Here is a 15,277-nt window from a genome sequence, read left to right as displayed (position 1 = left end):
ACTTTAAAATAGTGTATGGAGACCAAACATAGATCCCAAAGGTCCAGAATGTAATAAAACAAGTCTGTCACAACCTAAAGGTTTGGTTTTGGTGGGGTTTTTTGTTGGGTTTTTTTGTTGTTTTGGGGGTTTTTGTGTTTGGTTTTGGGTTTTTTTTAGTAAAATATAAAAGCAGCTTAACAACTGTTGACTTGAAGTTCAAAGAGTCAAAAGCAAGTGCTTTCAAATTTAAGCACATCACAAAGTGTGAAAATGTATTGATCCCAAAATCAGAACAACAAACATTCAAAGACATGTATATTTTTCCACCTTCATCCCCACAAAGCAAGACAGACTTGAGTCATACACCCCTGTATTTTTTTTGTCTACTAAAATAAATCCAAGGAACACCATCTTCTCTAGTGCGTTACTAAATTTTACTTCTTAGCTTTCAAGCTTATAAACCCAAGAATTATTTTTCCAGCAGTGACTCAAGATACCACCAATTAATGTAAGCAAACTAGGTAATCTTTATTTCAGGAAGTCAGATCATACTGGAAGGCCGTAAACTGATGCCACAGTACGAGCAGATAAAGTAGTGCTTACCCCTCACAGTATTACCTTGTTACTTTAGATCAGACTCACCTTGCGTTTATTTCAGTCAGTACCGAAAACATAAAATAACATCTAGTACAGTTATGCAGCCATGTGGACAACTACAGAAATGCTGGGAGTAACTTGCAATGTTTTGATAGTACTTACTGTTATGAGAAAAGATTCTGAAGAGAAATGCAATTTCTAGTGGATAAAACTATACCCACTTCAAGTGCAATGAGGTAGGCTATCCTTTTTCCAGCTTGCTGTTAAGGTCTGTTTTCAAATCAAGTAAATTTGGAAATTCATCCTTCTCATTATAAAAGTACTCCCTCTACCCTCATGCCGAAAAGTAACCATCTCCACTATTTTCTCTGCCCTTCATCATTTGTATTTCACTCACACAGGAACCCCTGAATGGCTCTGGTCCCTGAGAAATCTCATGAAAGAATTTCAAACTCTGCATATACATAAATTGAAACTCATGCAGCTCTTCCAAATGTTTAGACTGAGGGGGTTTCTGCTAGGTAGCACCTTTCAAATTTCTTTAACTTACGAAGTAGTTACAGACGCCTTTGTTCTTTTGCTTGGCAAAGTTGAGGAGACTTGCTTTTCCCAATGTCTAAGTGGTTTCAATACCTCACAAATAAGAAGAAATGGCAGATCAGCAATTTACAGAAAGTAACATACAAACAGCCGGTGAGACGCATAAACTGGGCACTCAGCTCATCTTCCAAGTGTCTCTTTTCATTCTCAGCCACAGAAATCTTGATTTTCGTTTTCCCCATGTCATCAATCTCAAATAACAATCTTGGAAAACATTTTATTCCACTTTGCCTTGGAAGATTCTGGCTGCAATGACTTTCTATAACCACGCATGCACACCTACAATACAAAAACCTATCCCAGAAACTACACATGGGTTTAGAGACTCCACATTCTGACTTAATCTTGTTCATCAAATTGTGATTACACAGATATTTAAGGAAAATGTTCTGATAATCCAGTCATCTTTTGTAACTGTTTCTTAATCTACTATCTGAAAGTGAAGTTCAGGTGCAATATTCCAAGCCTCAAGAGTACTGAATCTGGCTGTTTACAGCAATATTTTACCTTTCTAACATATTTCAAGGATGAAAGACATGTGCAGGCTAATGCTTTTCAAGGTCTAAGCCACTCTCTTTAAGATCAGCGAAGAAGTCTTTGCTTCTGTCTACGGAAAATGGCTCTACAGACCAAAAAGGCTTTACACCATCCTTCATTTTTCCTGTAGCTCTTATCGAGAGATGTGGATGTGCACATACTTCACACAGGAGCATAACTACAAGCAATCTAAACAATATTATTTCCAGCTGACACCAAGCTTCATCAGTATAACTGAAGCACAGCCATGTATTTTAATAGGTTGTTATTCTGAAAATAAAAATGTTTATTTCTGGTAGTTCAAACTCATGGTATTATCGCTAAGCAACTATTTCTACAGCTGCTGTTCAACTTTCGACACAAAACCAGGAACATAGCAGGCTAACCAGGACATTTAGAAGTGCCAAATAACCATTAAGAACAGCAAAATCAGTGCTGAGTGGAATGAGGTGGAAAGGCTTGATCTGCACAACAGACAAATATGACCTTCAGAAGATCTGGATAGAAAAGAACAAAGCAAGAGGCTCTGACAAAAACTAGAACCAAAGGGAAAAATTGCACTAAAAGACATACCTGGGTGAGGGGAAAAAAAAAGTTAAATCTAATAAAGCAACACAGTATTTAAGTGAGAAGTTTTGTTTTACAACAAATGTTACAAGAAAAAGGTGACCTAAACTTCATGATACTTTCTGAAAAAATATAAATATGCTTCATCACCTATTAAATAGGCTGAGGGCCTATCAGCCCTCTGTATGTACAGGTATATATAGATTAGACCACTGTCAACCTCATGAGGGTAAACAAGCTCATGTGGAGCATGCACAACTTCATTTGTTTTCGAACCACAAAGATCACATAACTACTAGCTTTTCATACTGGTACACTACACCAGTTAAGATCCTATATTTATACAGTTAAAAAACAAAACATGGAAGATTATATTTTGAGTGAGCACATGACTGCTGACCACATGAGGCCAAATTTAAACACAAAAAAAAAAATCCCTGGAGACAAAGTATTAATATATTAATTCACTTTCATCAGGATTATTTAAACTATGCATTGTTAAAAAGAACATTTAAGAGAAAAGAAACAGAGCCCTTTATATAGTCAGAACATTGGCTGCCCATGTGGAGAGTTCATAAACTTGAAGCAAAACAAAGTAGGGTAGAGGGCTTGGCAATCTGTCTACACAAAAGAAAAACTGCAGGAGAAGTCAAGGTCAAATGATTTAGATACTCTACCAGTATCTACTGCGATAAAACTATTTTATAGGAAAATTCCTTCCCTGGTCTTGTCCTCTTCTGTTCCCTACTAATTCCTAGCTTTGTCTAAGAAACGGGATTGGCATTAGTATATAAAGCTATTACCCTGCCTGCACTTCCTCCTTAACGCACTGAATTCAACACACGGTAAGCATAGCTAGAAAAATTTAAGATAAAACTCTCTGTGTTCAGCTGAAGCAAACGTCTGTCCAACCTGCCAACTTAATCAAATACGGTTGTGATTTCTTACAATTGCAGTTTACGTCATACTTGCAAAAACATTCATTTCTCCTTCACAATTTTTTTTCACACATACTAAGTTTAGAGAAATCACTAAACAGAAGAAAATATAAAAGGATAGATAAAACCAAAAAGCAACCTGTGGACTTACTGAGCACTATGCTGCCCGTGATGATTTCAAACACATATTACCGTAAATAATATTTCCAACACATTTCACTGGATGTTAAAACAGGAAGAACTAAGAACATAGGAACACATTTATTAAATGGAAGAAAACATCGTAGCGGTGAGGTAAGCAGCCAAGAAGTTGATGAAATGAAGTAATTCCATACCAAAACCCTCTAGACTGTGTTTCGGAAAACAAGTAGCATGGCTGAAACATACCCAGCATAACTAATGTTTCATCAACATCTGCTGATGAAAGCAGCTAGGAAAAACAACCTGTTGTTGCTTGTTACTTTGCAAGGCATACATAAAGAGGTTGCAAAGAGCACAAGAACTCCGGGCCCGCATGAAGAAACGCTGCTTTTCAAAGAATAAAAAAATAAAAATACCCTGGTCTAATTTAGCCACCGTTATGAGAACGGATTCCGAGGCCCTCTCTCTCTCTCCCCCCCCCTCCCTCCTGCCCTCCCAGCTCCCCAGCCCAGGCAGAGCCACTCGGACTTGTTTTGGCCGCAGCACCGCCGCACGTGTCCCGGTTCGCCGGGCCCAGCAGCAGCGGCGGGGCCCCGCCACCCTCCGGCGCCCCCAGTTCTTCCTCGTCCCCTCCCGCTCCCCCCCGCCGGGAGGAGCCTTCCCTCCGCCCGCCAGCCTCCCTACCAGCCCCAGCCCGGCTCCGCGCCCGCCCCGGCCTCCGCCCTCCCCCCGGGCCGGGCCGAGGGCACTCGGCGCCAGCACCACAGCCGCCCCCCGCGAACGGACAGGCGTCGCCTCCGTTCCCCTTCGCCTCAGGACCTGGGAGCGGGCCGGGCCGGGCCGGGCCGGGCCCCCTCCCCCGCTGCCCGCCCCCAGCCCTGCCCCGGCAGTGACCCCCGGCCACCGGGGAGCGGCCCGACCTCCGCCCCGCCGACAGCCAGGGGGCAGCGGCCCCGGCACCGCGGCGTCCCCCTCCCCCGCCACACCGAGGGGGAGGGCCCCGGCACCGCGGCGTCCCGTCCCCCCCCACCGCCACCCCGGGAGGACGGGGGGGCCCGGCCCCGCCGCGCCCCACCCCCGCCTGCGGGGGGGAGGGGCGAGGAGCGGGCCGGGGGGCGGGGCGGCGCTCACCTGGCAGAAGCGGCGGCAGTAATACTGGCTGTTGAGGAGGGCCGGCAGGCCGGCGGGGGGGCCCGGCGTCACCAGCGCCTCCAGCTCCTCGCTGAGCCGCTCCGACTCCTGATCGCTCTCGTCTTCCGCCATGCTGCTCCGGCCGCCCTGCGCGTACCGAGCGCCCCGCTACCCCCGCCCTGCCACGCCGGAAGGGGCGCCCCCTCCCCGCCGCCTCACTTCCGGCCACGCCCACTATCCGCGCTCCTATTGGGCCAGCCGCCATGCCGATCAATGGCCAACGACAGGAGAACTCGCTGGTGACCCCCGACCTCTGGCTCCTCCCTTCCACCCGGCCCTGCTGAAGCGTCCCTCGATTGGAGCAAAAGTCTCTTCGTTACTTTCTCCCCGCCTTGCCATTGGCTGCTCACCCCGTCTGTTACACCTCCCAACCGCAGCCTCCTGCCGGCGACTGGCCAAAGCCCCCGTCCGCTAGACGCCACCGTCGCCCTCGCGCACTCTGACTGGCCCGAGCACGCCTCCATCACGGCGCTTACACCCGCCCCCCACTTCTAATCGGGCAAAAGTGCCGTCCATCTCCGCGCGCCCGGGCCACGGAGAGCCAATCGCCGAAGGGTTTCTCCCGCTCGGCCGCTCCGTGGCGGCGGGCAAGAGGCGGGCGGCGGGCGGGCGCGGCGGTTGCTAGGCGGGTTGCTAGGGCCCGCCTACCGCGGCCGCCAGGGTGGGTCGGTCCGTCTGGCTGCGGCGCGGCGCTGGCAGCGCGGCGGCCGTCGGCGGAGGGGCGCGTCCGGCCCGCGGCGGCGGCGGCGGCAGCAGCGACAGCCCCGCGGCGGCGGGGCCTGGGGAGGCCGCGCGGCCCGAGCGGGTAACGGCGCCCGGCAGGGGGCGGGCGGGGCGCGGCGGGCGGGCGGCTCTGGCTCGGCGGGGCCCGCCCGGGGCCGCTCTCCGCCGCCTGTGGGGTCCCGGGGCCGGTCGGGGAGGGGAGTAGAGGGGGCTGCGGGGCCGGCGGAGGCGGCGGCGCCTCCCGGCTCTGCCATGGAAACACCCGCCGTGCCGGGCGGGGGAAGGAACGGGGCGGGGCGGCGGGGCCGGGGCGGGAGGGGCCGCACCTGTCTGCCGCCAGCCGCCGCCGCCGGGCGGGGGAGGCGAGGCCTGGAGTGCGTGCGGCGCCGCCGCCGGGGGGGGCCGGGCCCTCGGCCCTCCGGAGCGGGGGAGGGAGGAAGGGAGAGAGGCGGGCGGGGGAGCGCGGGCCCCGCCGCTCCACAGGGGCCCTCACGGGTTAAATGGCGCCGTCAATCCGGTGACCAAACCCCGGGGAATAAACGCAGCGAGTTCTGGCGCCCGGTCACAGGGTGCTTCCCCCGGCACCGAGGGCAGCAGCGAAACCTGTTTGGCGGTTGGAAATCCGGTGTTGTTTTCTTCCTCCTCACCTGAAATACTCCCCGGGCTCGCCGAGAGGTCCCGTGCACGCGTAGGGGCTCTCTCCGGTGACACTTTTTAGCCAGGGCGTGCTCATCCGCCTTCCCCGGGGCTCCCACCGCCTCGTTTGGCAGCGTACCAGCGGGTGGCTCGGGTGTCTGCCCTGGGTGCCCTCCCTGCCCGCGCACCTTCCCCTGCACCTGGGAACCCAGAAGTAGTTCAGGCATGAGTAGGCATCAGAGAATCCGTGCCAAAACTCGAGGCCCAAAAGGCCTGTGTTTCAGTGCTTGTACTGTTCGCAGAATTCCTGTGGATTTTGATATAGCGTAAGTGCAAACACCTAGTTCGGTGAGGGATTTGTTTGGACGTTTCAGAAGTCGAAGCAACAAGTTTATGTTAGGTTAAGACTTGTTTTCTGCTTGATTTCAGGAAACAGTTACTTAGGAAACTCATGGGGTTACATTTCATAAAGCAACAAAAAGAATGAACAAAGTTCCATCGATGCTGAAAAAAGATTGCTTATCTTAGTCTGTAGCGTTGTGCAGGATCAGTCAGGACTTACGGTTCCGGGAAGTAGCAGATAGTGCAAAAAATTAACTGGGAAAGTAGCTACTAGTAATAACTTTGTCCCCTTTTTTTCAAAAGGTTGTCATCTCTTAATGTAGCAGTGGTTTAAGAAAAAATACAGTTTTGAAGACTGAATTCTCTGTTCCTTTATTTTTAGAGCAAGAGGAAGGCATTTTGGACAGCAGAAACTCCATTCAGTCCTTAGAGCTGGACAAGCTCAGCTTATGGAAGTTCTGGTCTTTTAAAGGCAGATCTTTTAAAATCTTGCAACATCAGGCTCAGTGTTTGTAACAAAATAAGTACAGAGAGTAATATGTCTAGAGGTATTCCCATCTCTGTCTGCTTTGTAAGCACAGGCAGTACAAGTCTTCAAAGTTGTTCATACCCATAATTAAATGCCCAGGCAACCTGTTACATTTCCCCAAAGTATTTGCCAAAATATCTTTTTTAAGAAACAACTGTTGCCCTTTTTTTGTTAAGGAAGTGGGTGGTTAATGTAATGACCATTCATTTTGCTCAGAAAACAGAGCTGTCTCTCGACTTTGACTTTACTTTGAAAAGGACTTAACTGAGATTTACACCAGCTACTCCATTTCTCAACAACAAAGGCATAGGTCTTGTTTGATTTTTAGTGCACCCGACTAGGTTATTGCCTGCTTTGGTAACATAGTGTAATTCAGAGTGATGTGAAAAAGTGTCCAGCTCTCTTAGTTATCAGTTACCTTCCTCAGAGAGGCTGTCATCTCTGAAGATACAGGTTCTTATTTTGCATTTAAATGTATGCAGTTTTCTGTTCGCATTAGCTGTTTCAGCAGTCTCTAGTTGCAATGACAAAATTGTTTGCTTTTGACTCTGAGTTCGGGTTCAGTCTAATAGTTGTGGTTTGAGCTGGGGCAAAAGTGAGAGGTGTTCCCAAATGAATGCTGACAAAGCAGGTTTGTGATGGTTTTTTTGTTTGTTTTTTACTGGCTTTTGTGACAGTAATGGCCTTCTTGCCTGATACTTGGACAGCTAAGCTTTTGCTAACAGAATTGATACGCATTTTTGGGAAGTAGACAGAAAAATACTGACTCAACATAACTAAGAAACTATCAAATGTGTTGAAAATACTAAGAAGAAAGTGCCCTTTACCCTAAAGAGTAAAGGATAAAGACTGTGTTCAAGAAAAAACAAAAAGCCTTTCTGTTTGGCTTTTAGTGATGAACAGATTGAGTTTTGAGGTTCTGTTGAGCTTTGTAGTTCTAGAAACCAAAAAGTACTTTACTCTGACCCATGAGGAACTTCGGTCTCCTAAGTTCTTTGGGCTGCAAGATGAAAACCTCTCAATAACAGTTTCACACATGTATCTTACATGTAGTTGTCTTTCAGATGTCAATAATCACTATATTGGATATTGAACAGACTGCATCCAGAACTATTTGGTTGAAATCATTAGCACACTTTAACAGCATTTTTTTTTTTTTCTTTTCCAGCTTTCAGGTAAAGTTTATTGAAGGCAGCCATGGAACGATTTGGAGTGAAGTCCGCTCCGTCACGTAACCGCTCGAAGACTGCTTTGTATGTAACCCCCCAGGATCGTGTAACTGAGTTTGGCAGTGAGCTGCACGAAGATGGAGGAAAACTCTTCTGTACTTCCTGCAATGTGGTTCTGAATCATGTTCGCAAGTCTGCCATCAATGACCACCTCAAGTCTAAAACACACACAAAGCGAAAGGCAGAGTTTGAAGAACAGAACGTCAGGAAGAAGCAAAGGACTCTGACTGCCTCCCTTCAGTGCAACAGTACTGCCCAGACAGAGAAAACCAGCGTCATCCAGGACTTTGTGAAAATGTGCCTGGAAGCTAATATTCCACTTGAGAAGGCTGATCATCCATCTGTGCGAGCCTTCCTGTCCCGCTACGTCAAGAATGGCAGTTCGATACCTAAGTCAGACCAGCTAAGGAAAGCATACCTGCCTGATGGGTATGACAATGAGAACCAACTCATCAATACCGAAGACCGTTGAGAAGAAAACTGTTTTCATCATCGTTGTGAAGTTTTGCATATTGATGGTGTGGTTTATTTTTATAATCATGCATATATACAGTGTTACCTATTGGTTTTACAAGCTATTTTGTATTATTGTAGAAATGACAATCTATTTGTGAACTTAGCGGTATGCCACAGACTGTTGCTAACCCTGCTGTAGACTTCAGAGCTACATTGATGTAGAACTCATGATGAACGTAGGGAACATGCCTGGCATACACCTTATCTGTGTTCAGTCCAGCTGAAACTGATGCTAAGAAAAAGGCACTTGGATAGAGGACCTCACTTACCTAAACTGTGCATCTAAATACCCGAGGAAGATGCTGCGGTAGGGATTGTTAATCATGTCAGTGGATTGCTTTGTCCAGTATCCTGCCCGTGAGTGACCAAGAAGAAGTACTGCACATTTGAAACGCACGAAACTGTAGAATGGTTAGTTAAAATATAACTGCTCTGTTGGGGGAGGATGATTGCAAATTCCTATTCAAGTTCGGTTTACGTTCTAAAATGAAAACCATTTTTCTTCTAGAATACTCTCTTACCCTATTTGGTGCGACTGTGGATGTGTTCATTATCAAGCTTAAATAGCTTTGGTCTCTTGTACTGACCTCTGAGCTCCGCTATTCTCATGACGCTAGGAGTTCTGCAGGTTTACCATGCCCGCTTTTTTAAAATCACTGTTTCATTGTCTCAGTTTAACATGTCCTCTTCAGTGTCAGTGCCAATCTTTGAAAGTTGAGTAGACAAACCAGTAACTGAGTGTGGTTTGCAGTGCAGCTGCTGGCAAGTGAAACTTATGCTGGACCAAGGTCTTAGTAGAGAGAATTAATGCCTTTTTCTTACTAGTGGGACAAAGGATGCTAAATTTAAATCGGGGGTAGGGGAGGCACGAAACTGTGGAGTTGAGAAAGCTTTTTTACAGTGCACAGGAGGAGAGGCTCCTCCATCTTTCCCTGAAGGTCTTCTGCATCTTTGGCCTTGTCCTCAGCCTTTTAGTCAAAGGAGGTAAAGTGATTAAAATAGTTTTCAAAATAGTTACTGCAAAGGCTACTCAATACCTGTAAGCGCAAATAGGAAAGCATGTATACTTTGAAGCTATACTGGAATTACAGACCTGGGCTGCATTTCTTACTCTGTGCCAAGGCCACATCTCTTGGACTGGCAAAAAGTAAAATGGAAAAATTGAAGAATTTCAATAATGTTACCCTCTCCCAAACCCAGTAAACTGTTACTGAGCTATTCCAAATTATTATGCCAAATAGTCCACTCGATGTAAGCGCTCTGTAAAGTTTTTGAATGGAATGAGGGAGCATTGTGCAAAGTGTTGGAATATGACCAACTCCTGCCTGGTCTAGATTTCCTTTGAGGTGCCCGGGGTTCAGGGAGGTGTCTAGCAGCACAGAAATGCTCCACTCGGTGGATACAATGGCGTAAGCGTGCTTTAACTCCCTCAGGTGGAGCCGGTTGCTCTGTTCAGCTTCCTTTCCCCAGTAGAGTTTCACAGTACCTGTTTCTCAGTCTTTCTTTTTATTCCAGATATTTACAGCAATACTAAGTAATTGCTAAAAAGAGACAAAATAGCCTGCTTCTTTTGTTTCTCTAGCTATTTCCCTAGCTATTTCTAGAGCAGTCTCTTTTGCTGGATTGAGAGAGACTTACATACTTAGTAACAACTGATTTTTGTGCAATCAGCTTCTACAGAAATGCACTTGTGTTCCATTGTAACCATGTCTTGTAGCCTTCTGCTGTGAGACCTGTTCCAATAAATGGACAAAACTCAAAAGCAGAAGGCTGCCCATCCAGTGTACCAGTACAGGGGTACTCAGTACACTGCTGCACCTTTGGTCCCTGTTGCAGCTACCGGGACTCCATGCAGTCACAGCAATCCTGTCAATGATACTGGTTGCTGGTTTAGAACTTCAGACAGAAATAACAGTAGTCATTTTTTTCTAATCCTAGATATCAAAATATGCCTTCTGAAATATCGTTTGCTATTGCACAAGCTTGGGTTTAGCTTAAGATCATTAACTGCCTTGGGCTAGAACTGTTTTATAAATCTTCTTAAGCCAAGTGAAAGATACACTGCCAATAGCCTTTTCTGCCCTGACAATAATTGAAAGTGTTCTTTTACAGCTGCTGTTTCATTACAGTGAAACAACATCCTTGCTTTAATTTTTTACCTTTTTTTTTTTTAACTTTACGAATGCTATCTTAGAGTTGAAGCAAATAGAAAACAGTGGAGTACTGAGAAAGCAGGCTTTCATTAAACAAAAGCATCTGGAGAAAATGGTATGATTGAAAGGTATAATCTGGGTTAGTTAGCTCAGTTCTTGCTAACGTGGGATTTCACAGGCTGCACCCCATAACCACTTTATATAGGATTCAATGCTGTATGTTTTTTCTTTAACTGTCAAACTGACAGACATTTTGAAAAGCTTAATGGTAACATTAAATAGGCTCTTGCACAACTGAAAAATATCGAGTTACTTTCACTTACACAGTTTTGCGTAAAAATAAAAGTTAGCAAATCAAAAGCTTTTGTTAAAAAAAGAAAACCGGTCATTTTCAATAAAGTAAAGCAATATTAGAACACTTAGTTTCTCAAAATCTTATTCTACTTATAAAGCAGTCTGTGTACAGAGCCTCAATTTACAGAATTAATATAATTCTATAAGTATTTTCAGTAATTATTCTAGTACCAATTTATTTTTTATGGAGAATTACTGCAGAGGGTATGAGCCTTGTGAGGAACCTTATCGGTGCAGCCATAGGCTACCAACTCATAATTTGGAAGCAAAAAGTGATTATCAGGATTTTGAATGGAACTGACTTAATTCCAGTGCACAGCAGTTTGTAGGACACTGGTGTCTTAATAACAGGATATTTTGTTAAAAAAACCCCAAACAAAACCGCAATGTTTTTCAAGCTTTATGAAAATCAAGATACCGATCTGTTGCAACAAACATTCATAATGGAGTAAAACAATGAAAAATAAAGCACTTCCAGGTAATCTAGAAAGAGTAATAAGTAAATTTATATTCATGGACATAATCCAGATCATCAACAAGACAGTGACGCTTATTTTCTTTAAAAGTAAAAATGGTTACACTCAGTCTTGGAACAATGTCCTGCAAACATTCAAGTTCAGAGCATAATTCTGCCAGTGTGTCTGTAGTTGGATAAAGCATAACCTTGGTTTAATTGCTGTTGATCTTTGGGAAGATTTACAGTGGAAGTTTTCTGGTATATCTAAACCTAAGTAATAACTAGTTCCTAGAACAGAGGCTGTGGTTAACAGTCTCCATGGGGTTTTTCTTTTTTCTGCAAGGACGCTGCATTATTTTTCCATGTATTTCCTGTAAAGAGTACTCTCAGAAGTAAAGGGAGGATGGTAGCAATGTCTGCTTTTCATTTTACATACGTATGTAGGGACAAGCTATAAGGGATACTTTTTGCCAGGTGGTTTTATTAATATATTTGAAGCTCTAAATGTAATATAAAAAAAAAAAAAAAGAGAAAGAAGAAATATTTTCTTCTCTGACCATGTACTTATATTAGTTTAGCCAACTCACAGCTAAAATTACTCTGAAGTGCTTTTCTTGGAACAAACACTTTCAAAGAGTAAAATACAAACAGGAACATTCTCTGGTTTGTGACTACTTACATGTATGCACCATGTTAGTTTCAGCTTGCATGTTCTTGAAAAAACGTGAGCAAATTCTAATATTTTTAAGTATTTTGAAGCCTGTAATTTGCCAGGTCCCTAGAGGAGGTGAAACATTCGACATAATGAAAGGAAAAGCTGTTTTTCAATTGAGAGAGAAACTTGGTTCTGCAAAGTATGAGATATTCTCATGATAGAAGGACTATTTTTAGCCAGAGCCCCTTTTAACAATTCTGTTGAACTGAACAGTGAAATGCTCCCTGCTAGGTTTTACAGCATAATGAGCTGGTTTTCAGGAAAAAAAAAAAAAAAAAAAGCTGGAAGTTTGGCAAGGATAATCTCTATTTATATTTACCTATAAAGAGAAGCAAGACTCACTGTTGTTGTGTTCACATTGTACTCACTGCTAACTCTTTGTGTAATTTGAGTGCTTGTTGTCTTTGTACAATTTCAAGGTTGTGTCTAACTTTCAAAATAAATTTTTTTTTTTTTTAACAAAGCTTCTCACTGTAATAATGCTATTAAAGTTTAGTCTCTTTGGGGTTAGTGAAGATGCTTTCTTTTTGGTTTGGTGGTAGGGATGTTTTGCTGATGGTAAGTGGCCACAGAAATGGTTTTATTTAAACAAGTGATGAACTTATGATTAGATACTAGAGTGAGGCTGAAAATACCTGGGTTCTGCAGTGCCACAAGACTTCTTGTTAGAACAGTAAGACCAGAGTAAGTGATTTAAGTTTTTATATTAAAATATTATTGGAAGAGAAATACTTTACTTTGTAAAGTTTTCACTTGGTAATGGAAAAATGGTCTTTTTTTTAAAAAATAAAGGAATTCCTTTTTCATAGAATTTATGCATGATCTCTTATTTTGCCAAGGAAGCGGATAAAGAACATGTGGTAGTTCACATATAATGGTAATGTAAGACAGTAGAAATGGATGGTGACAGGAAAAATTAAAGAATCTACATGCTGTCATGGTAGCTTAAGGTAGTATCAAACTATATGTTGAAGCAGTTTGTTGATGTACCTGTACAACCACACTGAAGTCCATCTCAGGACTGGTCATCAGAACCCGTTTCCTGTACGTGACTTTCTTCACCGTGACAGAAGTTCCCTCATTATGCCTTCAGTTGCAAACAACACCAAGTAAAATAATTGTTAAGCATTTTGACATGGCAGTAAATGGTTTGTAGGTATAGGGTCTTGCAGCTGCCTAATGCTTCAGGTCTTTTCAGGAAGGGCTTCAGCAATGTGGAAGAACCAGGTCTTTCCAAACTATCTGCAAAAAGGTCACAGTTTGATCTCTGTCTCCCTTAGGGACTTCATGAAAAGTGGGCAAATAACATCAGCCCATCAAAATTATCAAGTGTAGGTTTGATTGTTTACACGTTCCTTTTCCTGAATTCTTATCTGGCTTGACATTTCATGATGGATCAGTGATAAACTTGTGCAGCCTCTTGACTTATGAATTTACTAATCATTACTTTCTCATTTTTAGGTCACAGCACATTAAGGTCAAGTTGCTTTTTGTTGCCCTTATATCAAATGGAAAAGCAGAATAGAAATAAACATACCCTTTTGTAAAGTTTCCTTGTGTGGATAATTCCTCTTTGAAACAGCAGATGCACACTTGCAAAATCAACGTATCAGTAAGGATTTGTGTGGAAGCCAGTGCAGAATCGGATGAAATATGTATTTAAAGTTTAGTAATTAGGCCATGCTAAATTCTTACGGTGACATTTTACTTTCCTAACTGAATCACGCAGTTTAACCCATATCCAAGATGTATTAGGATGAAGTATACATAACTGCTTTTAGACCACATTTATACTGATAATTAGGTTTGGCATTTGTCATTTACATAGGCTCAACAGCAGAGACTGGGCAATAAACATTTTGTGGCAGTTCTGCTTAAGGAATTCTTTTTTCCCATCCCACCATTCTTCTCTTTCTACAAGGAGTTTGGAATCTGTGGGTCTTCTGGTGATTGAGGTCACCTCTTTCATATTCAAAAGCAGACAGTACATCTCAGAAGGAAAAGCACAAGGTGCAGGCTCTGAGTTAGGGTACAGAGAGCTACTGCAAGCAACTATCACTCAGGCTTGACAGAGGGCAGCCTCAAGACCGGCGTTGCCCCTGAAGCAGCTGAACATGAGCCGGCAGTGTGCCCAGGTGGCCAAGAAAGCCAACGGCATCCTGGCTTGTATTAGAAATAGTGTGACCAGCAGAAGTAGGGAGGTGATAGTCCCCCTGTGCTCTGCACTGGTGAGGCCACACCTGGAGTATTGTGTCCAGTTTTGGGCACCTCAATACGAGAGGGATATCGAGGTGCTGGAGCGAGTGCAGAGGAGGGCGACGAAGCTGGTGAAGGGCCTGGAGAACAAATCCTGTGAGGAGAGATTGAGGGAGCTGGGACTGTTCAGTTTGAGGAAGAGAAGGCTGAGGGGAGACCTCATCACTCTCTACACCTACCTGAAAGGACATTGTAGAGAGGTTGGTGCTGGTCTCTTCTCACAGGTGATTAGTGACAGAACAAGGGGGAACGGCTTTAAACTCCAACAGGGGAGGTTTAGACTGGACATTAGGAAAAAATTTTTCACAGAAGAGTGGTCAGAAAGTGGAATAGGCTGCCCAGGGAGGGGGTGGAGTCACCATCCCTGGATGTGTTTAAGGGTCGTTTAGATGAGCTGTTGGGGGATATGGTGAGGGGAGAACTTTGTAGAGTAGGGCTGATGGTTGGACTCGATGATCCAAAGGGTCTTTTCCAACCTGAATGATTCTATGATTCTATGTTATATATTAAATATACTTTAATGGAGTTCTATAAAATAGAAAATTAAGTATAAAATAGAAATTATAAACAATTACTGAATAGCTATTTCAGTCTCAGTTTAGCTTTTGGGTGTCCCAACTCCATTCTCACTTTAAGTTTCCAAAGCCAGAAACATTTGAAGATTTAGTCTTGCAAAAGAACATCTATTTTGCTAGAAGATTTCTGCTAGATCTGGAGAAGGACACTAGGAAGATTACTGGTTTCAATTGGTATGCAGAGTCCGTGTTCAGCGGAGCCAAACAAACACAAGCAGTTTAAATTTATTCATCTTTTT

At 44.1% G+C, this 15,277-nt stretch overlaps 2 protein-coding genes across 4 annotated transcripts in view; one reads left to right on the top strand and one right to left on the bottom strand.

The window, feature by feature from the left end:
* The window catches only part of ZNF654 (zinc finger protein 654), a 37,297-nt gene extending 32,484 nt beyond the window's left edge, over positions 1-4,813 (bottom strand). Inside the window, exon 1 of the mRNA XM_074812143.1 lies at positions 4,494-4,813. Coding sequence (XP_074668244.1) covers positions 4,494-4,625 — 132 coding nt within the window. The 5' untranslated portion in view covers positions 4,626-4,813. The remainder of the gene's footprint in view (positions 1-4,493) is intronic.
* Positions 4,814-5,232: 419 nt separating this feature from the next.
* Positions 5,233-13,753, top strand: CGGBP1 (CGG triplet repeat binding protein 1). 3 transcript variants are annotated; one of them, XR_012621574.1, is made up of 3 exons: positions 5,233-5,358; positions 7,952-8,939; positions 13,669-13,753. XR_012621574.1 is itself a non-coding variant. In XM_074812167.1 (2 exons), exon 2 carries the CDS (start codon positions 7,981-7,983, stop codon positions 8,482-8,484), a length of 504 nt encoding a protein of 167 aa, XP_074668268.1. In that variant the 5' UTR covers positions 5,233-5,358; positions 7,952-7,980; the 3' UTR covers positions 8,485-13,018. The 3 variants fall into 3 exon arrangements, 2 of the variants coding, with proteins under 2 accessions (XP_074668268.1, XP_074668277.1); XM_074812167.1 differs by lacking the exon at positions 13,669-13,753 and having other exon boundaries at positions 7,952-13,018; XM_074812176.1 differs by lacking the exons at positions 5,233-5,358; positions 13,669-13,753 and adding an exon at positions 5,711-6,238 and having other exon boundaries at positions 7,952-13,018.
* Positions 13,754-15,277: the final 1,524 nt, after the last annotated feature.

The sequence above is a fragment of the Strix aluco genome, chromosome 2 (genome assembly GCF_031877795.1).
Source record: "Strix aluco isolate bStrAlu1 chromosome 2, bStrAlu1.hap1, whole genome shotgun sequence".
NCBI classification, from domain to species: Eukaryota; Metazoa; Chordata; class Aves; order Strigiformes; family Strigidae; genus Strix; species Strix aluco.
This window is presented reverse-complemented; position numbering and strand designations above follow the sequence as displayed.